This window comes from Daucus carota, chromosome 3, assembly GCF_001625215.2.
Source record: "Daucus carota subsp. sativus chromosome 3, DH1 v3.0, whole genome shotgun sequence".
Classification (NCBI taxonomy): domain Eukaryota; kingdom Viridiplantae; phylum Streptophyta; class Magnoliopsida; order Apiales; family Apiaceae; genus Daucus; species Daucus carota.
The window spans coordinates 42,748,676-42,775,410 of record NC_030383.2 but is presented as its reverse complement, the minus strand read 5'-3'; the positions used below and the strand labels follow the sequence as shown (position 1 = coordinate 42,775,410).

The 26,735-nt window shown below is 35.5% G+C and overlaps 3 protein-coding genes across 3 annotated transcripts in view; all 3 read right to left on the bottom strand.

The window, feature by feature from the left end:
* Nucleotides 1–26,185, bottom strand: part of LOC108213985 (pentatricopeptide repeat-containing protein At1g77360, mitochondrial-like) — a 28,790-nt gene extending 2,605 nt beyond the window's left edge. Inside the window, exons 1-9 of the mRNA XM_064088900.1 lie at nucleotides 24,512–26,185; nucleotides 22,914–23,112; nucleotides 22,352–22,511; nucleotides 22,177–22,247; nucleotides 20,575–20,687; nucleotides 17,969–18,051; nucleotides 16,695–16,860; nucleotides 16,167–16,211; nucleotides 15,845–16,032 (exon numbers count right to left, since the gene is read on the bottom strand). Coding sequence (XP_063944970.1) covers nucleotides 24,516–26,027 — 1,512 coding nt within the window. The 5' untranslated portion in view covers nucleotides 26,028–26,185 and the 3' untranslated portion in view covers nucleotides 15,845–16,032; nucleotides 16,167–16,211; nucleotides 16,695–16,860; ... (4 more) ...; nucleotides 22,914–23,112; nucleotides 24,512–24,515. The remainder of the gene's footprint in view (nucleotides 1–15,844; nucleotides 16,033–16,166; nucleotides 16,212–16,694; nucleotides 16,861–17,968; nucleotides 18,052–20,574; nucleotides 20,688–22,176; nucleotides 22,248–22,351; nucleotides 22,512–22,913; nucleotides 23,113–24,511) is intronic.
* On the bottom strand, nucleotides 3,085–18,026 carry LOC108213988 (uncharacterized). The gene is made up of 10 exons (XM_064088901.1): nucleotides 17,983–18,026; nucleotides 9,043–9,116; nucleotides 7,346–7,498; nucleotides 6,654–6,805; nucleotides 6,036–6,120; nucleotides 5,820–5,944; nucleotides 4,032–4,252; nucleotides 3,779–3,927; nucleotides 3,564–3,684; nucleotides 3,085–3,456 (listed from the first exon to the last, which is right to left on the bottom strand). Exons 3-10 carry the CDS (start codon nucleotides 7,438–7,440, stop codon nucleotides 3,301–3,303), a joined length of 1,104 nt encoding a protein of 367 aa, XP_063944971.1. The 5' UTR covers nucleotides 7,441–7,498; nucleotides 9,043–9,116; nucleotides 17,983–18,026; the 3' UTR covers nucleotides 3,085–3,300.
* LOC135146747 (uncharacterized) lies at nucleotides 10,279–15,837 on the bottom strand. Its single transcript, XM_064088899.1, has 4 exons — nucleotides 14,515–15,837; nucleotides 13,806–14,160; nucleotides 11,852–13,673; nucleotides 10,279–11,327 (listed from the first exon to the last, which is right to left on the bottom strand). The coding sequence occupies exons 1-4, from the start codon at nucleotides 15,644–15,646 to the stop codon at nucleotides 10,569–10,571; spliced, it is 4,068 nt and encodes a 1,355-aa protein (XP_063944969.1). The 5' UTR covers nucleotides 15,647–15,837; the 3' UTR covers nucleotides 10,279–10,568.
* Nucleotides 26,186–26,735: the final 550 nt, after the last annotated feature.

The window sequence follows — 26,735 nt, the reverse complement described above, 5'->3', positions numbered from 1 at the left end:
TGCAGGTTTGTGTAAGGATTAACCCGGACGTGATGAATTCTAAAATATCGAGCATATTATTAATTAGAAATAATTTATAACTTTTTTAGTTATAATTATAAAAGAGATTTAAACTCGTGTTATCATTTTGATCTTATGTACGTATTAATCATTTTATGATTATATAAAATATATTTAAATATATAATATGACTAAAATAAATAAATTGTTGGTGATTAGCTTGCAATCTGGAGCCATTTGAGTGGGGAAAAACCAAGAGGTTGTGATATTTATGTTTTATGATAAAGGAAAATTTTAAATAACCAATAAATTATATTCCGAACTCTCAAAATAGATTATTTCAAATTCAAGAGTACATTAACATTTACTAATCAATATTAAGCATTTTTCATGTCCTTAAGCACATCATATTTAATATATGCAAGGAAGGATTAAAAAGCATTAGAATATTTAAATCGAAAAAGCAAATAGCAAATATTAGTATAGTTTATGTTTTAAATATATACATAAAAGGCCGTTAGAATAATATACATGTTTAAAAAATCATTTTACTTTACCTACGCGAGATTATATTATCCAATATAAGTGCATATAACTAACTAACTGTCTCGCGCCTAAAATTAATTATAATTAGTCAAAAAAAAATTTCAAGTATATCATATATGTAATGTTATCAATTATTCTGTTGAACTGAAACTATTATTTTTATTATATTTTATAATAAAATATGTAATATTCGATTAATGTGCTTGCCGCTCGACGACGCCGAGGAGTACTTGTTAAAATATGGTTTTTTTTTACTTTTATGCACTTCCAAAAAAAAAATACACAAATACAGAACTCCTTGTTTATTCTCAAATTTTTTTTTTTTTTATATTGAATGAACTGTCATGAGAGTTGAGACTCACCACATAGTTCTTTTGATAATATATATATATATATAGAGAGAGAGAAATTGAATTATGTAATTTTGTTAAAAGTATCATCCAAATATAAGATAATAATAATTTATTTTGATAAACAATTTAAAAAATTCAAAGGCCCAGCACCGCAGGCATAAATACTATCAACCTTAGAGAAATGATGACATCCTATGTACAGAATGATTGGTATCCTATGCAGGGAATGGAACAAGCCTGTAATTTCAAATGAAGAAACATGAATGACCCAAACTAAATACATGAAAGGCTTTATTGATAGCAAAGTTCCACCTATGTTACTCTGAGTACATATTAGACTACTCTTTTCTTGGGGCAGGGGGTGAATTTTGAATCTGCTGATATAATGTTATTCTCGTCTCTGACTCCCTTCTCCATCAACAACCCTGAGTTTTTGTGACGGAATCTAAGGCATGAATTGAAGAACTGGTTGGCCTCATACACGGCTTACCAATCCAGATGTCCAGCAATTTACGACCCTTCTGGATTTCGTCGTGGTTCCCATATAAATAGTCGCGCAGCGTAATGAGATCCTGAAGCCTATCACTGTGTAACTTCATGATGTGGGCGTTTATTACCTGTGCTTGTTTTTCGTAATGGTCGAGCTCCTGTTCCAGATATAAACTGGCCTCTTGCTCCGCTTTCAGTTCATTGAGTAGTACAGCGTTCATTTCCGCCTCTTCTCCATAACTATGCCATGATTTTCGAGAGATGCTTTTAAAGTGTTTGTTCTGTTCGTGATACCAATCTCGCTCAACCTTTGCCATTTGCTCCGATATTAGTAACGGTGGTGGATGTTGATATGGACCTTCAATGGTGTCGAAAGTTCCTTGTGCATTACTGAAAGTATTTCCACCCTGGTTTCCCTCATCCATAACCTGGTCACGAAAAGATCATAAAAATATTAGAAGCAAACTATAGGAGGTTCTAAATAGCACAGGAGAAACACTATACCGGTAGCATACTGCAGAACTTGACCTGTGAAGGAATAGGCAGAGAGTTTTAGTGATATGTATAGCACTGGCTATATTAATTGCTCTTAAATTTTTTTGGCTAAAAACATGCTATGATAATTATGGTCATTAATGTGGCCATAGTTATTTTCCTAATCTGGATAAACCGTTTCTCTGTTAAGGGTAACGGCTAGGTGACGTGTAATCTGTGATGATATTGCATGCATTTTTCATTTTCTCAATTTTGTGAATTTTCATTTGAACGCAATCATGGGGCATGTGTACAGGGTATTCACTAAATTCTTAATGCAGGTTTGGTTTCCTATGATTATTATTTTTGAGTGTGACTTTGGTGCATGCATACTGGTAGTCGTTTGGTTTAAAGTAAAGGTTTTCTATTGTAATTGTGGAGTGTAATTTGCTGATAACATCTTTTGGTGCAACAATGATTACATTCATTTGTTATTGTTAATTGCTATTCTCCTCCTCCTCCTCCTCATTATTATTATTATTATTATTATTATTATTATTATTATTATTATTATTATTATTATTATTATTATTATTATTATTATTATTATTATTATTATTATTATTATTATTATTATTATTATTATTATTATTATTATTATTATTATTATTATTATTATTATTATTATTATTATTATTATTATTATTATTATTATTATTATTATTATTATTATTATTATTATTATTATTATTATTATCATTATTCTTATTGTTATTGTTATTGTTAATAATCTAAGGTTCAGTAAAGATAGCGTCTGCGTGTTCCAACGTTAAAAAAAAAAAGGAAAACAAAGAAAAATATTGGCATTTGAGATAACGTCGAATTTTTTCTAAAACTTGGCACATTACGCTGATCTGCTTCATATTCATATAAGAAATTTAATCTGAAGTTAAATAATGTTAGTTATAGCATAATTAGAAAATAAGTAATTAGCTCTTATTTTCCGTTATCTATCAGTCTATAAAAATTCAGACGGAGCAAGAAGTCTAAATTTTTTTAATAGGCTACATAATAGTTATAAAACATAATCGCTTGGTGCCTTTGTCCTTATTAGTTTAATATAAGAGACCATTTTCTTTTTTTTTGAGAGAGAAAGAGACCATTTTCTTAAAATACCGTAAATGCAATTGCTTTGAAGTGATAATTTCTGATCTTGTTATATAGATATGATGTCTTATACGTAGTATTTTAGTTATTGTTGGGTCAATGAAAGCATAATCTAAGATGGTGAATGGTGCATGCTCTGAACATTGAATTCTGCCATGAGTAAAGACGAAAAGAGATTTTGTCTTTTCATATATGCATACAAAGCAAAATTGATATGCTAATATTTGCAGGGCCTTTTGAAAAAGCCTTTAATGTGTTCTCAATCATGTCGTCATGGAGCAATAATTTTTGTATAGTGGATGACACTTACGACCTCAATCTCTCCCTTGGCATTTGTATAAGGAAATGGTGTGAGCTTTACTACGAATGAACACTGGCTGCCACGTAGGATTTCCATGGCAGCGGGCAATGTAGCCTTTTTGTTGACCTGGAAGGAGTACCAAGTGATTGTTACGAGGTGATAAATTTTGTGGGTTTGTTTGTATTAACAAGTGGATCACCGGTAAAATGTGCATGAAATGCTTTTTCACATACCACTCTTCGTCTTTTATACACTTCATTTGGAGAGGATCCTGTTAATTGATGTACCTCATAAGGCTTGAGTATAAGTTTTGCATATCCGCTTGTGTCGCTAACTACCAATGCTAAGCTGTGGCTGCAATGTATTTCATTGATTCAGTGCTGCTTTAATTGGTAATAAGTAATTTGATTCTCCTTGGGGAGGACATAACTATAGGGGTGATACTTACGTGTGTAATGGGGCTTGTGAGTTCCTACCGCATTTTGCACAATGAAATTTATCCCCATATGTTGACTCATCTGCGGTGCAGCCAATACAAAAGGCAGGAAGCTTTCTTTTATGGATGACGAGATCAATTATGTCCCCGTTTGTGCGAAACTTTGATTAAGAATGTTTGTCGTGGGTGTTAGAGTCTTGGACAAGGGGAAGTATAATACAAGGAAATGTTTAAAGTATGTTGGATTGAGGAGTAGTTAGTTTACCTTCTGATGGACCCATAACCTAGAAGCCCTTAGCTCTTTCAAAGCTAGGTACGGTGGTTGCATGTTTTGCTCTCCTGTTTGTTGGGATACCACGGTGCACGGCACTGGGCATATGAATTCACCGAATGTATTCGCAATGTTTTGTGCAAGCTCACGCACCTCATTATACTGAGGGTTGTAGAATATTGTTGTTGCTTGTGTGGACGTTAGGTGGATTATACCTTCAACATTTAAAAAGATATGGTGTTAGTTTCACAATGATCCTCATGCGAGTGCGGATTTCTTGGTTGATGTCAGTTAGCTGTGTAGGTAGTTTTTATCATCCTTAAGCTCTTCCATCATATTGTTTATTAACTTGTTGAGTTACTCCACAAAGTAATCTACTCCAACAAACCAACGATACCCAACAGAAATCAGAATTTAGTTCATAACTAACTATTCCATTCCTTACAGTTTCTAATGCAGTCAAAATCCCATGAACAATGATTACTATTCATTTAAGGGGTACACAATTGCATACCCTACTTGAAAAAGAATACAAGAATCAAAGTAAACATTGATCTACGAATTTAATACCAGAAAATAGCTTAATTAGTAAAAATTAGTACGACTTTGTTATTTTGAACAACTTGAATATGGAAAAGCATCACACTGCATATTAATTTTTTTCCTTTACTATGTAATTAATATGAATTAATAGAGAAGCCCAAGAATCTCATCTTATTGAACACATGGATGAGAATCCCTAGGTCCTCAATTTTTTTGCAAGAAAGAAGAGCAAGCAAGTAGAGAAACAGGTAATATATTGTAAGATTTGGAAGGGGCCTAATTATATTAAAAAATTGTTCTGGTTTGAGAAATCTGGGGTCTGAGTAGGTAAGTAGATGAGATTGCGACTGTCTAGGGTTTTGCAGAAGAGAAGCGGGATCGGACTTAAAAAAGGCGGACAAGTGCCTGCTCAAGTATGCATTGGACCAAAAAACTTCAGTAATTGGATACTAATTAACAAATCTATTTATTGATTATATATCAGAAATTTTTGGATGGAATCACAAAATAAAGACATAGGTGGATGAAACCTTTTTCCTTGATATTCGATATCAATGATCAAGTTGAATTCTAAATATTATCAGATTAAAACTAATATTGAACAGGCTTATTTTAATAATATAAATTCCATGTATACATAATGTCTGATATGAAACTGGCGACTTTTCACCACACACATGCATACACACACAAGGCACTTAGGCAAAAAGATATCCCCACGTGACTAAGGATACATATAAACCTTGTTAGGAAACATTTCCTGGAACAGAATTCTGTCTTTTATCTTCGCTGAAACTGCCTATAGATGGCAAAACCCCATTTACACAACGGAAGAAATTGTACTTTCTAACAAAGACACCAAATAGGGCATAGGACGACCGATCTTATTGACAGGTTCATGTCGATTATAGAAACTCCAGGTGCCACAATTTTTGATATGTAGTAGGGGATTAATATCATATATAATCCAAAAAACTGTATGGTCATGTATTTTTGAAGGTTTAATTCACAGAATGCTATCTTACAACCTAATAGATGAAGAATAATTTAAATTGAAGATGGTAGAGCCTTTTTTAGATTTTTGGCTTGTCATTATCTTGCAGTAATTACAAGATGACCTGCGACGACAACTTCACACTTTGCTTGCTATATTGGACAGTAGTTGGACAGGGCAGTCTTATATTTAATTATCTCTTTCCCCAGTCACCTGTAAAAGGTTGGAAAAACGGAGAAATGTACCTTGAGTTTTTGTGACCAGTAAACCGGTAATTATCAGAACAACATTCTTGCGTCTGTAAAGGTTGAAGTTCATCTCAAATTGTGTTGCCTTTACTCCCCATAGGGTTACTCGTAGTTTTGCGAGCCTGGACGTTTTCTAATTAGTATAACAATGATTGAATTTCATCTAACATCATATGGATATGTAAATTCATATTTTCTTGGTGTGCTGCTTACCTGCCGTCCAGCAGAGTTATGTTTACTCTATTGATGTTTCTCTCAGTCTCCATGCCCCCCACAAACATTATGACTCCAGCGATGTCTGTGAAATAAATAAATCCGCAAATTAGTGATGGTTCATTGGGGATGGGCAGTTGATGCAGCAGTTGACACTTGTAAAAAAAAGATAGACAAGACCAGTTAGGTTATCTTTGTTTCCGACTCTGGACATAACTGTGGACCACGTGCATAGGTTGAACTTATAACGTGGTATGGAGTTGTCATCCAAACAATCATGTATTTCAGCCTGCTTCCCAAAGATAAGTAACTTGTCCGTATCTATTGGTTTCCAAGCAGTTGGGGCGGCCACTACCCTAAAATTAGAGATGTGGTACATCAAACCTGGACATATGAATTTCAGTAACTTTTGTCGTTGAGTAATCTCAGTGATTGCCCAGTACTGATCATTCTGCATATTGTGATTTGTTGTTAATGACATGAATAAACCAAGTAGAGCATGATTACAAATTCCGTAATTTCAACTTGACGTACCTTGACATCTATCATTATCAAACATGTCATTGCTTCGTAGTATGTGTTGAAGGAAAATGTGTCCCACATATGAGTGATACGCACCTGCAATTTTTCCTCGTGAAATCCATAGTGTAGCTGACCTTCCTCTTCCATAATAATCCTTTCTGCTAGCTAGATTGTGGGATGCTGTATTTGTAACGGTTTGGAAAGATATGTGCCTTGTGCCAATCATTTGATATGATAATATGTATAGGCTGCATTTAATACATGTATTGGTGTTTAATGCCGAATTTAAAACATTAGTTAATAGTAGTTAATGCCTTACAACCGTTACTTTTAACTATAGAGTAGATCAGAACTAAGATTTATCCCAAAAAGTTGAGCTAAGTAATATTCCAGAAAACCTCAAAAAATACAATTGCCTTCTGAGAATATTGTAATGGTATTTAATTAGTTAAAACCCCGTATAGTGAGCCCAAATTATATTCAGTTTTTTAAATTTTTAGAGGGGAACTAAGCCTAGGTAATAGTGTGTTATTGTAATTAATTTTTTCTGCTGAGGAATATATGTAACCCTAAATCAAAATCAAGAGTTATTTTAAATATTTTTAATGAAATATACTTGCCTTTGTAAAATAGAGGGAGTTTAGACATGAGCTTGAACCAGTTAAAAAAAAATCCAGTTAAAAGATATTAGTCTGACCTCTTGAATAGGTGAAGGTTAAATCAAGTATCATTAATGTAATCTAAATATGTGAAAGTCAAATACATAGTATGCAAGAAAGATTATTCACCTCAGAACCCACTCTATTAACCAAATCAAAAGAGCAGTGGGGCGGAGCAGAAGCAAGAGCAGCTGCTTCCAATAAGTTCCCAAGTCAGAATGCATAACCAGGAAATTCAGCAGACATGTCAACTGGCAGAAGCTTATCAGGAGCTTTTGCAAAAGTTGTCGTCTGATGGATATATTGTTGTCTGAGAGCATTTGTTGCAAAAATCTGGATAAAGAGAAAGAACATTACCAAGCCTTACCCAGCAGAAGCTTTGTGACGACAGGGCAAAACTAATGGCTCAGCCGCTCCTCACCACACTACGGCTCGTTGATGCGTGTTCCTTAATGAATTTGTATTGGTAGTAGACTGTTCTGAGCTTGCAGGCAGGGCAGGATTAAACCACAAAAGCTGCCATAAAGCCTGGGAAAAGAGCAGTTTCATGCATTAGGGAACGGGTATTACATATGCTGCACAAAATGAAGAGTGTGGGAATAGATGTCCATATTGCAGATCTGAACCATGACTTGGCTGCCAAAAAAAATATGTTACCTAGAGCAAGCTTCTGGGGCAAAAGTTTACGACTTTCTCCGAAGAATGTAGAAGTCATGAATAGCTATAACATTACTTAGTGAAATAGTATTTAATAAGGTAAATGTGCCTTGCAGGAGATGTTGAAGTAAAGTGATCCGTTGAAACAGATTGGATGGTACAAAATAACAGACTATATTCGCACCCCTAGAATCAGGAAATTACCTTTGTATATCAAACTATACTTGCATTATCACCATCAACACTATCATTTTCGAGAGTGCTAAAAGCAATTGATTCATCTTCCCAGACAGACACAAGGTCATTTTCAGCTTTAGGAAAGTAGTCAGCTGAACAGGTTTAAAATAATATCAAACTTGTGAAAGGAGAAAAGTGAAAATCATTGCAACCTTAAAATAATATTATTGCAAGTTTATGTGACTGTGCAAAAATTTAAAAAATAAACTATGGAGTAAGTACTTTATACAGTGGCATAGTGACCTCCAACAAATAATATCATTCTAAAAATATGGATATACAAGCATAATACAGGACTCAATTTTATGTACCAATTCGAAGGGGGGTGAGTGCTGAGATGGTTTATGTTAAGCAGTAAATCCACGGATATATCAACTTTTTAGAAAAGGTAGGTACATACTAATATCCAAAAGTGACATACATCATATTCAGATGTCAAGAACATAGATGAAGAGATCAAAATCGTAACAAAACAATATTGCAGTGTTTTTTATGATTACAACTGTAAACTCTCACCCCAAATAGGCATGGAAGAATATTCTTAGCAAGAGCAGTGTAAGCTTTGATTGGTTCGAGACAATAGGATTAGAGAAAGAATCCCTAAGCTGCACTACACTCTCATTATTAATGAGCATAGGTACCCTTCGATCATATTTTACAACTCCTGAAATGGAAGTATCTACCTCCCCTGCAGCAATGAGATATGCACAAGGTAGGCTTGACATAAAAACATTGTATTATAAAAGGTAATGAAATTGACTGGGCATCCAGATAAGCTCGAGACGTTATTTAGGTTGTACCTATGCGTACTCCATAATTTTTTTGGTCTGTGGGCAGTACCACATGCAATTAATTTTTCTGTGGCAGAAGCTGTGCATTAACAGTAAACTAACCATGCACACAATGAAAACTCTACAGAGATTATGTTCATACCTAAGTTTACAAATGAAGCGAGCTTCAGTCGCCTAAATTCACTGCCAAAGATATAGCTAACACAACACGAAAGCTGCAAATTGAGAACAAAGAAAAGTATGCTCAATTCTTGTAATTAGAGATAGTAAGAAGTAACTGAAGGTGTTATTGAACTTTAGCTCAAAATGTAAAATGTAAAATACACAAATATCACTGTTCATATTGCTTATTTTCGATTTAGTCACTGGTTTCTTCTTGTTCATTCTTTAAAGCTGTGGTTCGCTAGAGCCTTTGCCATCGGTATCTCGGCTGTCTATGAGTTGGTGATGACATGGTAACCCGTAGATGCTGGCTATTTTGATGAGTTGGACAAAGTAATAAAAAATGAAATCTAGACCCCTAATATATCCATAATCATATGCCATAGTTTTATTGAACAGTTATTGGGCTTTCCGATTTTCCTGTCTTTTTCCGGAGTTTGTTGTATGCCTCAGCAATAAGATTTAGATCTGGTATAGAAGAATGTGTGAGTTTCATGAGTCAGTGCATCACAACTTCTCATAACGAATGGCAACTTCGCAATAAAAGTAACTGCTTACTTATAAGTTAAATGATGAGAAATTGAAAATTCCCTCTTCGTTTCTGAGTTATTTTAAATTTTGAAATTTGACTTTATTAAAAAATATGTAATCATTTTAGAAGTTAATTTGTAATTTTTATATTACAAGTTTTATATTGAATAAGTTGTAAATAATGATAAATTTGGCAAAACCAATAAATTGGAAGTTAATTTTCGCTAATGCAAGTAACTTGTTATTTATAAGCAGCATGTCTCCCGATGCTGCGGGTATGTAGCTCAACTTACTTGGAGTCCTCCACAACAATGTCCTTTAGAGGTGGGTGAACACCTACTTCCTCTAGAAGTCTAAACTATTCTTCTGTCAAACCGTTTTTTATTTGGGCATAACTTCTTGCAGTGGCCCGGTTATGAAGCTTGACTACCCAACTTCATTACCATGAAGTTACAGTAAACACGTTTGAGAGAGTTGCGGATTTAACTCTGCATAGTCTATAAGTTTGACAAAGTGCTGTAAAGTAATACCGCGCTTTTGTACAATCCAGATATGCGGAGGGACACTCTTTAATTGTCGTTTGGCATTATGGCAAGGTTTATGTGTGTGTGTGTGTGTGTGTGAATTCAAGGGCAATGAGCGACAAATTTTAGGTTAGGTTCTGTACTATAATTAAGTGGGATGTCAGCTCAAATTGAATCTAATATAGTGAATTAGGAAATCTACATCACAGAGATGATTCTTATGCACGAACGCAGCAATAGTATATAGTATCATCTACCCATGTACTGTAACAAATCTAATCTAATGAATTTAAAGATTAGATTATTAAGTAGTTGATTTCTTCCGCTGGGTGCTTTTGTAGTTGATCCGCCTTAGATGAACCATAAGGAGCAGCTATTTACAAACTCTGTATTTGTAGTTTGTTACTCTGGAAAGTTGGAGGATGCTGAATTTAAGTGCCCCAATCAGAGTCAGTCCGTAGGGACAATGTTATTGAAGATTTCCTGGTACACAACATTCTTTGTATAGCCATCACACATGTCTTCTTCGTTGACGCTGACTATTTTTAAACCAGATGGCGAAGTCACTCTTGACACGGCGACGTACAGTTGTCCGTGGCAGAACACTGGCTTTGGCAAATATAGCCCCACATTTTTTACTGTTTGGCCCTGACTCTTGTTGATAGTCATTGCGTAACACACAGAAATTGGGAATTGCTTCCTCTTCAGGACAAATGGCATTGTTTTGTCTGCAGGTGACATACAAATTCTCGGTATATATGTTTTCTCCCCAGTTTTGTTCCCAGTTATGATCATCCCCTCTATGACAAATGGGCAGCACTGAGTCACAATAAGTCGGGTGCCATTACACAATCCTTTCTTCGGATTAAGGTTCCGTAGAAGCATTATGGGAACTCCAACTTTTAACTCAAGTTCGTGGTTTGGAACTCCGCTGAACTTAAGAGAATTGAGGTATTCTGCAGGGTATAGAATCTCATCACCCTCATTAGTCGATGACCCTTTGCAGATAGTGTCTGAGCTTTTGTACACTCTAGAACTGTTGGGTAGCCTTTCCAACACCTCACGATTAATCTTGTCGACATACTCATTCAGTGGTGTCAATATTGCTCTGTCACGAAGGTACTCGAGGGAACCATGTCCCTCATCAAGGTCTTTGTATATGTGGTCAACAATAGCCTTTACAGGGTCACCGGAGTAAGTCACTTGCACCTGGAAGGGGATTATGGTATAAGTTATCTTGTAGGGCGGCTGGCAGAGCTAACACATAAAGTAGTCACACAATGTGAAGTAGTATAATGTAAGGTAGGTTAAGCATGTCAGTTAAATATTAAGTAACAAGTAATTGTTAACTAATGAGCCCTTATAATTATATTGGTTCTATCACATAGGATCTTATACAATTTCACTCCTCTGGACTGCACCTTGCAGCATATTTTATATATATAACTAATAATAATTATGGTAAACAATGTCTGACAAAATATCTTTGCCCATTATAACTTTTTCAATGGTGTTTCAAGTATGAAACTTAAGTATAATTGGTAGGACAATGTGTCGAAATCAATTATGTATTGCAGACAACATTTTAATGCAAGAGAAGTTATAAATGTTATGAGATGCGGGAAAACAAGAAAGTTAAGATGGAGTTAATTTAGTGTGGATGAAACTGGAGCTTGCATCACTAGCGATGCTGTATGAGGCATATAATCCTTGACTGAAACCAGGAAGCATACCTCCTTTGGGATGTTGATCCAGGTCGAGTCATCTCCATCTCCAAGTGTATATGTTTGTTGCACTCCATTTCCTATTCTTAGAATCCAATCTTTGAAACTCAAAAATGTTCCATCAACTGTAACCGGTGGAATATTTTTTTCCAACCGCATATTCTCTTCCATAATGAAGACCTTGCAATTTCTCCATAAAGAAGATTTACTTATACTGGCTCCGACTATACCTTCTCTTCCTTCCTTGGGAACGACAGGCAGAGTCTGCCTGAAATCTCCACCAAGCAACATGGTTACACCCCCAAATGGCATTGAGGCCGCATTCGGATTAATTGTGTGTCGCACATCACGAAAACTTCGGTCGACGGCTTCAAAAATAAAACGATGGGTCATGGGAGCCTCGTCCCAAATGACCAGGCTAGCTTTGCATATTAATTCTGCAAGATGAGTTTTTTTCTTTATCTCACAAGTACTCGTTTCATTTATATCTATTGGTATCCTGAAGCGGGAGTGGGCCGTTCTTCCACCCTCTATTAGAAGGGAGGCAATACCAGATGATGCAACCGCCAACACGATAAGCCCTTCACTCCTCAATTTGCTTATAATGGTCGACCATAAGAATGTTTTCCCCGTCCCACCATGGCCATAAACAAAATAAAAACCACCTTCTCCCAGAGATACAGAATGGACCACCTTGTCAAAAATCAATCGTTGCATGTTGTTAAGGCAATTAACAAGTTTAATTGCCTCGACTTCGAGCTCCTGTCGATTGTACATTAGTTCCTCAAGGAGTAGTTGATTTCTGAATTTAGATGTAGAATCCCTGGGTAACTCCGGCATGCCTGGGAAATTGGCCAATGATTTTCCATGCTGGTTGAGCAGGTTGTTGATTGCCTCTAGAGCGAACGCTTGTTTATCACAATCAGCAATTACGAGCGTTGGGCAATTTAACAATTTTCTCTGCGTGTATTCAACATCATCAGCTAGATCCGACCAATGTTTTTCCCACAGCTCTAATGGATTGCTGACTTCACAAAATAACAGCATAGTCACAAATAGCTCCCTTAGTTGTGGTGCGGATGCGAAGCTCGAGGCTTCGTCTAAAGCAATATGCCATTCTTTGTCAGACTCTAAGAGGCCTCTGCGAAAGCATGCCTCTTTGTATGTTGGGCAAACAAACCCCTCGACTGTTCGAATATCCTCGAAAGATGTTGCGCCTATGACATGGTTCAGCAGCAAGCGCATGTAGAACCTTTCACCACTTGCAGGGTGTGCATACACCATACGGCCAACAACATCTATTTTTTGCTTACGACGAGCCCAGTACTTTCCAGCATTATCCCAACGATACTTTTTTGGATATTTGACATATGTCAGATCACGGCCTGCCTCATCTCTGCGATTGTTCAATAACCATTGGACAAACATGCTTGCATCTGGTCGGAATCTTCCGAGGATTTCTGGTAATGATTCATTATCTTGAAATCTTACTTCCTGTTCATCCTCTAAATGGAAGAATAGGCGCTGCACATATGGTTCTCTATGGTGTATAGGAAATCCAAAGATGCGCCAAGAAGCTTCAGCTGCCGAGAGATATCTACATGAAAGGTAATTTTTAACCTCATCATATTCGACCTTCCTGGGTGTGGCTGTTGGTGGTTTAGTGTTCTCTAAGTTTTTGTTCACTCGCTCCAGGACCGCGGTAACTTTATCCGGGCCTTTACCAATGTACTTGAATAAGTATTTAATTGATTGCGCACGATTGCAGCGTTCAACATTGATGTGAGCTTGATACTTCACAAGCAAACCGCGATTGTAGGGGACGACGTGCCTATGAAAAAGCAATTGAGGTCATCTTGGAACGAGTGCATGTTGATTGGAACAAAATTAATATATGTATGTTGAACAATATTGCTTTCATTTAGCAAGGCATGACATATGTAAGGATGTAGTTTTGTGTAACCTGTTATCTAGCAGGATATTGTTACATTCCACCGTTCTTCCATCATCCCTCCGGCGATAGGAGGCATATCCATCAGAATCTATTGTAGTACTACTTGTGTAAGATTTTGGATAAAATTTTGTGCACTTTCCTTCAGCCATACATGGACATTTAGGATTTGCTGCTCCACATGGCCCATGCATCATCAGTTGACTAACTGCCTCATAGGCTACCTTGTCGTTGTCTTTGTCAGGGATCTCAGCGCTAATTACGGAATCAATTTCTTCCGTTGACAATAATTTGTCGTCATCAGCAAGCCAGAGGACAATATGAGCATGTGGGAGTCCACGTTTTTGAAATTCGATTGTGTAGACAACTGCATTGTAAAGAATTTAGTGCAGTAGATGTAGATTAATATGTGTTCAACTGTGGAGATTAATTTGTGTTCAAGTAAGCCTTAACAAATAAATATATCAATATCAACGCATACATTGGTCTATATGCTCAAGCTATATGTGTACATCGAAAGTGAGTGAATACACTAATTCAATATCTCAAGATCCATTAAACCAATCCTAAATCAACTATCAAAAAATGATTATGCATTATGTGGTTTGTCAGAGGAAGATATGTCAATGATGATAGACCATTGCTAATATAAACCTAACTCTACTTTCACATACGAGTAGAAGGCATGTCAGCATGAGAGGTCAATGTTACGAAAAGGCACCTGCAAGGACACGCCCCAATACATCCTTTTTCATTAAATCTGACATCATTGCATCAAGTTTTATCTTGAAAACCCGGGCGACAATATCAGGGCGTACAGAGGCAACAGTGCACCCTGCATCTGCTACTGCGCGTTCTATCTCCGTCCATTTTGGGTTACAAGTGAATGTCACAAATAAATCAGGATGACCATATTCTTTACAGACGGCCAATGAATCTTGGTAGTTCTGTTGCATATATCTAAAACCACCTGTGAAGCTAGATGGTAGGACTATACGCTTCCCAACTTCAGCTGCAGACACATCTCCATGGCTATAGCTGTCAACAAGGTTGTTATATAGCTCAGACCTAATTGTTGATTGATGCGTTTCCACCCACCTTAGCCGACACCGCTCAATGCAACACCATGCATCAACTACATACTGGAGGAATAATCTACCACCCATAAGTAAGGTATGTCCCTCAGAAGACCGATATTGTAGTCTAAATGCTTGGTATTCTCTCATGCTCACTGTATTATCTTTGTCCCGAGCTTCGTTTACATCACCACTATATTTAATTCCTAGTCGATATCCGTCTTCTCCACGAGGGAATAGGAGAGGGTACTGCAACGACATATAGCATGGGTGTAGCTCCGTTATCCTCTCCAATCCCTTTTGTCTGTAGTGTACAATAATATCTCTTTTTGTGCTCAAATCTTCATCAACTGCAAGGCCAGCAAATTCATAATCATTACTACTCGGAAGGTTAACAAAACGCCCATCAGTGGTTCTACGTTCTAGCAGCCTTAGTTGAACAGGTATTTGTTGCGATAAAGGGTAACGTTCACGGAGTTGCTTGAAGATGCCGACCAGAAAATTGTCTCGAGTTAGCATATGTAACAGGGAAGCAACTATATCAGGATCGAGCGCATCACCGCTACGAGGGAATCTTAATCGCCAATCTATTGCTTCTTGGCCATCATACATATAGAACTGAGCAAATTTCGGAGTGCATCCATCTGGTGGCAACAGGGAACCCATACCATGGTACGTATCGTTATGCACACGGAATACATACGGTCCAGAACCATTATTTATACTTTCATCTACATTTCCACCAAATGAGCACAGGGCGAAAATATTGTTATACATACGACAATTCTTTTGGAACTTGAGAGCCCTGTGATCGGTTCCAGTAAGTAGTGTTGCCAACTCTTGGGGGGTTTCCTCTAGTAACGGCAATTGAACCTTTCCTTTACCACAACATATCGAGTATGCTTTAGGGCCAGCGCCGCCGTGTTTACCCGTAAACTCTGCAGCCCAAACAAGCGCGCCACAACATCCACATACCTGATCCTGGGCACCAATGTCCAACTTTGTGTTGTTGGTTGCTAGACATGGCCAACATAAGTCAACGTTATTGTGATATTCACTTTATAAAGGCATAATTAGGTTTTATCACATATACAAACACTTGCCAAAATCTGCCTTTTTCTTGTTGATGTTGGTACGTCTTCGCGGGAACTCGGATGCTGAAACTGTTATGCATAAGAGCGTTAAACATGACTTCCCCTAGATGGGTACGAAGGAGTGGGACTGGCCTCTGTGACAATTAATGATGGAGGTCTAATGTAAAAATGCGGAAATGGATGCTTTTCAAATGACACTGTACCTGCACTTCTGGGCTTCAGCAGAATAGCAGCTGTATTGGTGGCCACTGAACGAATGGCAAGGGCATAAGATTTAATTTCCGTAACGAAGAAAACTGTATTATACATTCGATTACGAAGAAGGTAGATCTTAATTATATGTTCAAATGTCGACCATGCTTAATTATTGTCTGAAAAAGAGTAAGAGTCAAAATTTTCTGATAAGGTAGTTCACCACTTAGACATGGGTTTCATATTAAAAGAAAGAAAGCAAATGGGTTTTTTAATGGGTAATCATTATATTGCCCGATGACAATATTCAATGAGAGCACACTTTTAATCATTATTAAGTAACATGTTTTTAAACTTCAAGACCTCTTTAAACTATGACTAAGTTCATTGAATGAGCCCATAACATAGTAAAAGCCATCTAGCTAGTTCGTACCAGTAGTTTCATGTCCAGGCATCATGCAATTGGGGCCTTAAATGCCTCTATAGGGAAGTGTTTCAAGTATGGAAGAGGTCGGGACAAGGGCATGCTTTAGATTTACCTTCTGTACGACGAGCATTGTAGCGTTGTCTAGCTAAACGACGTGCTTCCAACACATCCTGTGTGACTTCAATTCTAGGTCGCCCTCGCTTTCGTGTGGTCTTTTCCATGTATAGATGACTCCTTTCTAAAGCTATCTGCCTTCTTTTCGGCAACAGCACACCCCCCTTATAGGATGGAGCAAAATATAATGGATCAAAACACTTTGATTGCGAATAAAGAAGTAACAATAAAAAGCTTCTATCCGTGCTCAAGCAATCCTAATACTCGAAACTTCAAAAGGAAAATACTCAGACATTATTATATAGTACAACACAATTATGTGGTACAACACAGAAATAAAAGGTATCCTCTCCCTACCGAACGACAGATAAAAAGTTTGGCTCAAGCACCATCTTTAGATCCTTTTAGGCTTCTGCACTTTTCTTCAACATAATTATACTTAATTCTTTTATTAATTTAAAAATATTCACATATTCTTTTTATTACTAATTGGAACTAAAAATTTACCCCAGATATTGTCGTGTATGTCATCGCTTGTTTTATAAATGTAAGTTTGTAAAAAATTGTAAATTTAAATAGATTTAATATATGAATAAACATATTTTTATATAAGTAAAATTATGCCGATATTATATTTCTTTTAATGCTGAGTATACAGAGCGAACAATTGGGAAGGCTTGCTGACACAAAATTGAGTTCATTGATTAACATCGTGGAAGAAATTTAGTTAGGTTTTTGGTCAAACCTTTTTACAACAGTGAATATTTATTTATTTATTAAACCATAATTACAAGTATCATATGCATATATGGATTAAATTTGAAATTATAAAATATTTAATTCGATTTAATGAATAGACATCTACTTATATATATAACAAGGCAACTAAAGGCAAAAAGTATCAAGGAAATAGCTGTGAAACGTCTGATATACCCTTACTCATCTTATAATTACAAAAATACCAGCCAAAAATTCATTTAATTTATTAAAATTATTAAATGTTATTGATTGCTCTAATTACACATAAAATAATGACATTAATCACGCCTATCATCTTACATTAAAATTTCATTTATAAAAGTATCACTAACAAATTTGTGGCTACAAAATATTAGAAGTCATTAATCAAGCAATTAATTCATGTAAATTTTAATCAATTAACACAAAAAATATTATCCAAACCAAGAGACTTCTCTACTAAATGATACATGATTTATTAGTTATCTAAAATCGGAGCAGACATGAGGAATGCAGAAAATTAGGGTATAACACCTGATGAAACTTACTGCAATATTAATGTCAGATGCCTTTGTATTTCTAGCTAACGCGGCTTGAGGACCTCAGTTCTCAACTTCCTGTACAAGGGAAAAAGCATTAGAATTTATTTGAACACTTGCAAATAAAATTACATGCTAAACAAAATATCAGACTCCTAGTAAGTTAACAAAAATGCCCCAACTGTAAGTATTGTATAGTGAGGATAAGCTCAAACCTAGATCAGTAAAGCATTGAAAGTATATCTACACATGCATACAATTATGATATATCAGATTTTTATAAGATTCATGCTGTGCATAAATGAGAGGAATTTCATAAATTGTGTTGTGCATTTGTATCATTAGTTTGGAGGGTTTTTGGGAACACCTGCAAATATTTTTCTGTTTATCTACTGGAATTACGGTAGTAAATCTGGTACTGAGAAATTAATAAAGGGAAGATACATTATGTTTTATTGAGTGACGGTTACTAAAATTCTTTAAGTACATTTCTGGGATAGTTTTCACCATTGGGATTCATGCTAAATGCAGTTCTCGATATCTAGATGTATTGAAATAAAAGATGTTGCTGTTGAGATTTGAGCCATGGTTGGTTTCATCTGTTTTCCATTGCTAATCAGAATGTTTCTGTTTGTTATCAAACAGTAGCTGCTACAGAAGCAGGAGAAGATATTGCCGTGTCTAATAAAGAGACTCTAATTGCTGGTGGCCCATTTGTCCTTCCTCTTGCACATAAGCATAAAGTAAAGATTCTTCCTGCCGATTCAGAGCATTCTGCAATTTTCCAGGTATGCTGGCTCAATCGGTTTCATTCTAATTGTGCTGCTCACTTTATGAATGTGAATGACATTACCATGCTCGGTGTATTGTTATAGCTTAGAACACCACGTTGCGGATGATTGTTAAATTTACCGCTTATAAGGATTTCCTTTAACATCCTTTGAACATTGCTTCAGTGTATTGAAGGATTACCAGAAGGTGCTTTTAGGCGCATAATATTAACCGCATCAGGTGGAGCTTTCAGGTATAATTATGAGTTTGTGTTGACATGTTTGCATCCCCAATTTATCTACTTCTAATGTTAAAATGGAATAGAAAGATAAAGTTTAGTAAATTATTACTTATAGTAAGTAGTGGTTAGCTTCTTTCACCATAATATTATTTACTTCCTTCACTTTTAGTGTTCGCTTCCATTGAGGAGACACCTTAATTCTATACACTTTCAGGTTGATTCAGTCTCTATTACTAATAATTAAGAAATTAAGTTGGTCCATTAATAATTAAGTTGATTGTGTTTAACTATTGAAGGTATAAAGCCTCTATTATTAAAATATATATAGCTGCCTACTTGAACTCTTGCTATTGTACAGGTAACTCTGTAAACTGATCAAGGGTGGTATAATGACTTCAAACATATGCATTATGATTCATATTGTCCTCCCGACCCACAAATTAGGGAGCACCTAACACAAATTGGCATTGCTTATATTGTACCTTTATTGGACAATCCAGCTTTGTCATTGGTACACCGTTTTGGCAGCGAGCATGGAGCCGGTTATAAGTTTAAACAAATGCCCTTGATTACATGTCACCCATCTTTCAGGCAAAAATATTTGTGCTCTAGAAGATAGATATTCAGTGGCAAAGAATTATAGCATTGTTGTGGTTCCCTCTCTCTTTTTTACCTCAGGCTTGAAATGCAATAAAATAATTACTAATGTGTGTTTAAAGGTTTATTAGTTGATTATTTTCACAACTTATTGTTGGTTGGTGATACTTGATGCTATATGCTTCTGTACATCCTTATTTGCATCAAACATAGTTTAAGTATCTACGTCGACCATCCTGACTATCCATCGTTACTTGCTGTAACATGATCTTATATACTTGTTGCTTAGTTGGACATTGTGCCCTGGCTCTTTATTACCTTGCTTCATTAAGCAAAAATGCCTATAATCATACTGGAGATAAGAAAATCAAACTATGGTTTCTCCTGCCTTTCTAATCCTAAGAGATATGTACTTATTACAAAAATATATCCTTAAGGGAACTTTGCGCGAAACCAAAAACGTGACCCATTGTTATAGCCTTATCCTAATTTCAAATATAATTACCGATAATTGTGAGCTTTCTTAAAGTGTACTTATGTTTCAGATATTATTATTCATTCCATATTCCCTATTTTTGGATTTAAAACTTGATTTAGCATACATATTGGACTTGCTCAAAAGCCAAATAGGTTCATGCACAAAAGTACCCATTTTTGAAGTTTAAGTAAAACAAAGCCATGGCTTCACCTCGCTATCCTCTCCTCCTCTTAACACTAGCTTTATACACTCACACAGCTTTACAGGGTGAGAAAAAAAAAAGGTCGAAAATCGAAACCGAGCCGAAAAACCCAAAAACCGAACCGGAAAAAATTGTAATCGACAAAAAACAGAAAATCACAGGAATTGCTGAAGCAAAAAATATATATGTTGTAGGGGCCAGAATCCTAAATATCAAAAAAAAAAAAAATTGGTATAAGAGATCCAGATGGTTGGAGAATATCCATCTCCTCATAATTATAAGAGATTCAAGATAAGGTTATTGTAAACATACCTTACACCTGACATGAAGCCACTAGTCCAATCTTGTTTGTAGCACATCAACCTTCCTTTAACATCATTCTTGCTTCAGCGAAACGGAACAAAGCTCTCTTCAATTTCTCCTTCCTATTGCAAGTAACTCAAGCAAGTAAGCAACAATAATTTCACAATGCCAAAGATTTTCTTGATTCTGAATCTTTCTTCTAAAGCCTTATAAAATATGATACCAAACAAAAAAGCCAGTCCATTAAGAAAAACTAAAACAACACACCACATCATGCATATAAAAACAATGACTGATTCAAAAATTTCAAATCAGGAAAAATAACAAACTTACAATTCTAAAGATGAACAACAAACCTTTTCCCTTTCTTTTTCTAATTCTAAGGGAATGTATGTAATATACACACAGAATACCTAAACAAGGCCTCTAAAATTAAAAGCTCAAAAAGGGTAATTTCAGAGTAGATTCAGAATGCTAAAAGCAAGCTACAATGTGGGTCTAAAGGTAGAAAAAAGGAACTTTACTTGCAGACCCTGAACAGCACAAACTTAAAATCCAAAGTCTTTCTTAAATAAATTCAAACTTTTTAAATATTTTTTATTCTGAATTCGATTCTCGCTCACTCAGAACTAATACCACTCCGAGAGCTTAACCATAATGGGCTCATTACAGATAGATAAACAAAATAGAAAACAACCTCAGAAATAGTTGAATGATACAGTGCATACCAAATTATAAGCTGCCTGAAAAGATGAACAGCTGGCTACTTGCAATAGATTTGAGTTTAGTACTGGTCTAAATTTGAATCACTACTATTCACTGATCCAAATCCTTTTAACATTAAATTATTATTACTTTTATTATTTGATGATTTTGTTAATGTTATTAAAGATAGATTAATTAACATTAGAATATAATTAAAACAACGATTAATTATAAATTAAATTTTGTAATACATAAAATTTCAAAATACATAAAATATCAACAATTTATCAATCTCTAAAACACATATAATTTCCCAAGTATCTAACAAAAAAGCAAGTACATAACAATTCACTGAGCCATGAGTCGTTTATATTTTTGTGATCTTAAAATTTACGGAATTCACCGAAACACATGAATACAGAGACGATTTCCTTGAATACCGGAAACATAACCGAAACACATGAATACGGAGACGATTTCCTTGAATACCGGAAACATAATCAAGGCTATAACAACTTTCTGAGCCACATATTCTGACCTTTAAATGATATCTGAGATGCATAACATATACCCATATGTACACATACACACATTTTAAATAAGGGAAGTGAAACCCCTAAGCATTACCCTCAGTAACTCAAATAAAGAGTCAATTTTTAATCAACAAAATCAAAATAGGATAATTCCCAAAAAACCCCGGATCTAAAAGCATAAATCTTGGTGAACAAAACCCCCTTTAAACAGAAGAACGAATATTAATTAAAGCATTGATCACAGACCAAGAAGAGGTGCAACACATTTAAAAAAGCAGTGAAATGAAATAAAAGAAAGGGACGGAAATGCAATAATCTATGAAGCAGCGAATAATTGAATAAAGAAATTGGATTTTGCTGATAAAGATTGTACCTTTAAAATAAAAGGATGAAGCAAGGGAAGCGAAAGCTACTGGAGAAGGAGAGTGATGTTGTGTTGCTAGCCTGGAGAATAGTAGTTCCTTCTAGGTTAAAGTTGTGTGCGTACGAATTTTGTGATGCTCAAACCGGTCAAAAGATACAATTAAAAGTTAGAGGGAGAGAGACACCTGAGTCTCGCAAGACTGCTCCTACTCCGACGAGATTTCGTGGTGAGCTTTGTGGGTTTCCATCACAAGGGCACAGGCACAATGACAGGAAGAATGGCACGAGAACAGCTGCGGAGGATCGAGGAGGAAGATAAGAACTTGTCCAAATGCGTGGGGAGCACTGCAGAGTAATTGGGATAATTAATTGCATAGGAGTAATGCGTCATTAACTGTAATTTGCAGGGGTTATAATGTAATTTTATACTGAATAAAATTGATCACAGTTCCCCTATTAGATATATAATAGATTGAAAAGAACATATTCGTCTTGAATAATTTTTTATATATTTTATAAAAGTAAGAGATTATTATGAATAAGGCCGGCTGGATTCTCAGTTAATAGTAATGGGCTAAACATAAATCTATGATTCACGAACTTATCGAAGATCTTTTTTCAATCAGTGATTTTTAATCAAATCAGAATATAATTGTTAAAATATTTTAATCTCTAATTATGTTATAATACAAGAAATAGAACTCCATAGTATTCTGCTGTGGTTGTATTAGCTATCCAGAAACATACCTCATCTACAATGCAGACCATCAAATCCTCTGATTAATCCTTGCAGCAAAAGTAATTATTCCTTCAAAAATATTGGATGCTGCACCTTTGACATAATTATTTTGCACTAGAAAGAAATTTAAATAACATTGTTACAGTAACAAATTCACCAGTCTCGAGAAGAATGTTCCTTCCTACTTCCAACTCATTACCTCAATACCTTCACAACAGACCTCGTCGTTAATACACAACATTCTAACCCCTAAAAATCTATTAAAAATTCTGTATTCAATGCTAACCTCATTCTGTTCTTTCCAACTAAACTGAGCAACACCTAATACTAATAATGTCATTTTAGAGTTAGAAAGGAATTAGTTAGCAAGAAAAGTAACAAAGAAGAAAAAAAGAGACTTCTAAGGATAAAATTAGCTGTAGAACATGTGGATCCATCTATTTAGATCACATCAGTAGAAAGATAAGATAACTAAACTTGCAAGTTCAATTTCGACTCCGAAGTCAGCCCATACTCACTGGTAGCAAGCTAAGCATACTTGAAACATAAACTCATCTACACTATGAATTATAACCGCAATAGGGTATAATTCATAGCCGGTCAGTAGTACGTAATTTGACATATTAAAATTAAGGAAAATGCTTGGTGCACATAATTGTGTACAAAAACATGTACATCAACAGCCCAATTAAAACCCACCACATCACTTGCCACATCATTATGTACAAAAATTCTGTACATAATTATGTGCACCTAGCACTACTCTAAAATTAATATTTATAGTATTAGCTAGCTCTATGGATAAAAACAAATTTTTAGGGTTCAAGTCTCATCAACAACATATTAAAACTTTTATGTAATATAGTATTAGCAAGCTCTAGATAAAAACAAAGGTTTAGGATTCGACCCCATCAAAAAATACTGAAATTCAATTTTATATTGTTAGCAAGCATTATAGATAAAAAACAAATGTTTGGAGTTTGATCCTATCAATTACAAATTAAAATAATAAAGTATGATTATTTTGTTATATACATATACGGACAAGTAATCAATTTTTATGATGAACAATATAATAATTTGCATATGACGTAACATACTTTTGAAAACAATATTGGAAACGTAAATATATGTGTGCGTGTGTGTGTAAAAATCAGATATTAAAACACAAATATTATTAATATTAAAAGTGAATTCTGCATCTCTATACAAGATGTAAGCTAGTTTCTCACTAATTTGCAAGCTTTGCCCTCTCCCCTTCAATGGGGCAAGACTCAAGACAAAGAACCATGACAGTAGCAAAACTTCAATTCCAACTACTTTGCTCTACTTTATGACAGAGCAGACATATGAGTACTAATTAAAAAAACTAGTTGGACAAAAGCAACAAAAGTGAGGAGTAATCCCAGCAAACAAAAAGATTATGTTGTGGCAATCTATATAAGCATAATTTGAAGGGATGTCATATACCAAAAGACATACTAACCAGCCACGCATCCGACATAATCATACGACTAAAAGTTTATAGGACAACAATTATGTAAGGAAGAAGAGCTATAGACTTATGCTATTAAGGCTTATATATAATATCTAAATGAATTCCAACCTCATTAATGAAGTTTCCATTTTCTTAACAGTTGATCATAAACTGGTTCCTTTCCTGCTTTAGAGAGACCCTGCTTTAACTTTGACAATGTGGAGGAGTTCAACTTGATTTTCCGATCAATCATATCCTCAGCGTACTTTACGGCTTCAGGGAGCCTCTTGCGATCACGAAGGCCAACAACCAACATATTTCCTGCTTCCTCCAGATCTGAGTCGTAATTCTCAATCATACATTTCCAAATCTTGATAGCGGTATAGAGATCACCAGTATCCACATAAACCCTGATTGCTGAACTGCAATTTTCATGGGTCGGCACACACTCATTCTGAGTCATCTCTAAGAATAAAGCCGAGGCTTCTTTTAGCCGTTTTAACTTAATAAGGAAGTGCAATAAAACATTATAAGTTTGACCGTCAGGGAAAGCACCATTATAAACCATACGATCCATCAATCCCAAAGCCAGATCTATATCGTTGACATAACAATGTAAGGCAATCATAGAGTTATACATCTCCGTATCCGCCTCGCACCTATTTCTATCAACCATTGCCTCCCAGAGCAACTCAGCAGCTTTAGCATCACCCTTTCTTACACACTCCTTCAAAGCAACCTTCAAAAACTTAATTCCTGGACAACATCCCCTACTCTGCATTGTATCAAAAATTCTAAAAGCCTCACGAATACCATCAGGCCCCCTAAGCAAAGTACTAAGGTACGAGTCATAAGCAGGCACATTGTTAGGATCCCACCCAATATCCAGCACCATCTCACCAAAAGTTCTCCTAGCATTATTCAAATCCTTCTCATCCTCCCACCCCTCTAACAAAATAGCATATGTATCCGAATCCAACCTTACCTGCCCCTTAACACCATCAAGAAAATCCCTAGCCTCAATCACTTTACCTTCCCTACAAATCGCACTAATAAGAGAATTTAATGCCAAAATATCACACGGACACCCATACTGCTCCATCACATCAAAAGTCAAAACCGCTTCCGGAACCCGATCAGCAATCACATAACTACTAAACACAGATGCAAACGTAGCCAACGAAAGCAACCCTTCTGTCTTCATCGACTTAATTGCATCCCACATTGCCTCAAACAAAGAATTCTTACCCAACAAATCAACAACCAAATTCCAAGAATAAGGGCTATGAGTATCATTCAACTGATAACCAGCCCACCTAAAGAACTTAACTGAAGGGCCCGGAAAGCCATAAGACAATTTTAAGACTTGTTCAACTTCTTCTTGGGAAACCCTGACACCGGTATCATCAAGAACCTTTTCAATACTTAATGAAGGGGTATTTGCAATAATTTCACATAGTAATTTAACTTTAGGGGGCAAATTGGGTGTATCTAAATAAGAAGCAAACGTTGGACGCTTACCCACTTTGTGTTTACCAGCGGGTGAGTCATTATGTACAAGTGAAGCAGAACGATGTCGTTTCTTGTAATCGAGCCTTGAAGATGATGAAGACGACCCTTCTCTACGTTTTCTGTCCCTGCCCATTTGCACCTGTGAATTCAATTATCTGATTAGAGTTGAAGAAAAGCTTGATTTTTCTTAATTGAGAAACCCTAGGTTTCACAGTCCATCAGAAAGATGGGTAAATTGTTTCGTAAACCAGAGTAAACATACGTGGCTAATTTAAACCGCAACTACAGAGGCCCAGCCCTGCGAATGATTTTTATACGGGTCGATCATAAATTATAATGAAACATAATGGATAATTTGGCCATTTTAATACGATATTGACATCACTTAAGTTAAATTTTAAGCTCTTTTTCTCATTGTTCTGAAAAGCGCATTAAACGGCCGCTCGTCTAAGCGAAATCGATCATAAAACGCTTCGATTTTGTATTAATCGGGTTATTAAACGTTTTTGAAAATTAAGCGGACTATTAAGCGGATTAAGCGTTCGTTAAGCGGATTAAGCGGTACTTAAGCGGTCAAAATGATTTTGACTTGCTAATTTTTCAGTTTTAAGAAATTTATTTTTTATAATATAACTATAATGATATTAAAAAATTAAAAATATATATTTTGTTAAAAATTTAAATTCTTAACACAACATAATATTATAACTAAATATTTAATTATATTTTATTAATTTATTTATTAGACCGCTTAAGATTCCGCTTAAGCGTCCGTTTTACTATTTAAGAGTTAGAAGGTTCTTGCACCGCTTAGAACCGATTTGCGTTTTTCACAACACTG

Bases quoted from the DNA above. Each gene is read 5' to 3' on its own strand.
- LOC108213988 (XM_064088901.1), bottom strand. From the start codon at position 7,440: ATGCATTCTGACTTGGGAACTTATTGGAAGCAGCTGCTCTTGCTTCTG. The intron at 6,121-6,653 runs GTGCGTATCACT...TTTATTTCACAG, and splicing joins TTCACGAGGAAAAATTGCAG to ACATCGCTGGAGTCATAATG. The intron at 3,685-3,778 runs GTAAGTATCACC...AATACATTGCAG, and splicing joins TCACAAGCCCCATTACACAC to CCACAGCTTAGCATTGGTAG.
- LOC135146747 (XM_064088899.1), bottom strand. From the start codon at position 15,646: ATGTATAACAATATTTTCGCCCTGTGCTCATTTGGTGGAAATGTAGAT. The intron at 13,674-13,805 runs GTTACACAAAAC...GCTTTTTCATAG, and splicing joins AATATCCTGCTAGATAACAG to GCACGTCGTCCCCTACAATC. The intron at 11,328-11,851 runs GTATGCTTCCTG...ATCCCCTTCCAG, and splicing joins GGATCAACATCCCAAAGGAG to GTGCAAGTGACTTACTCCGG.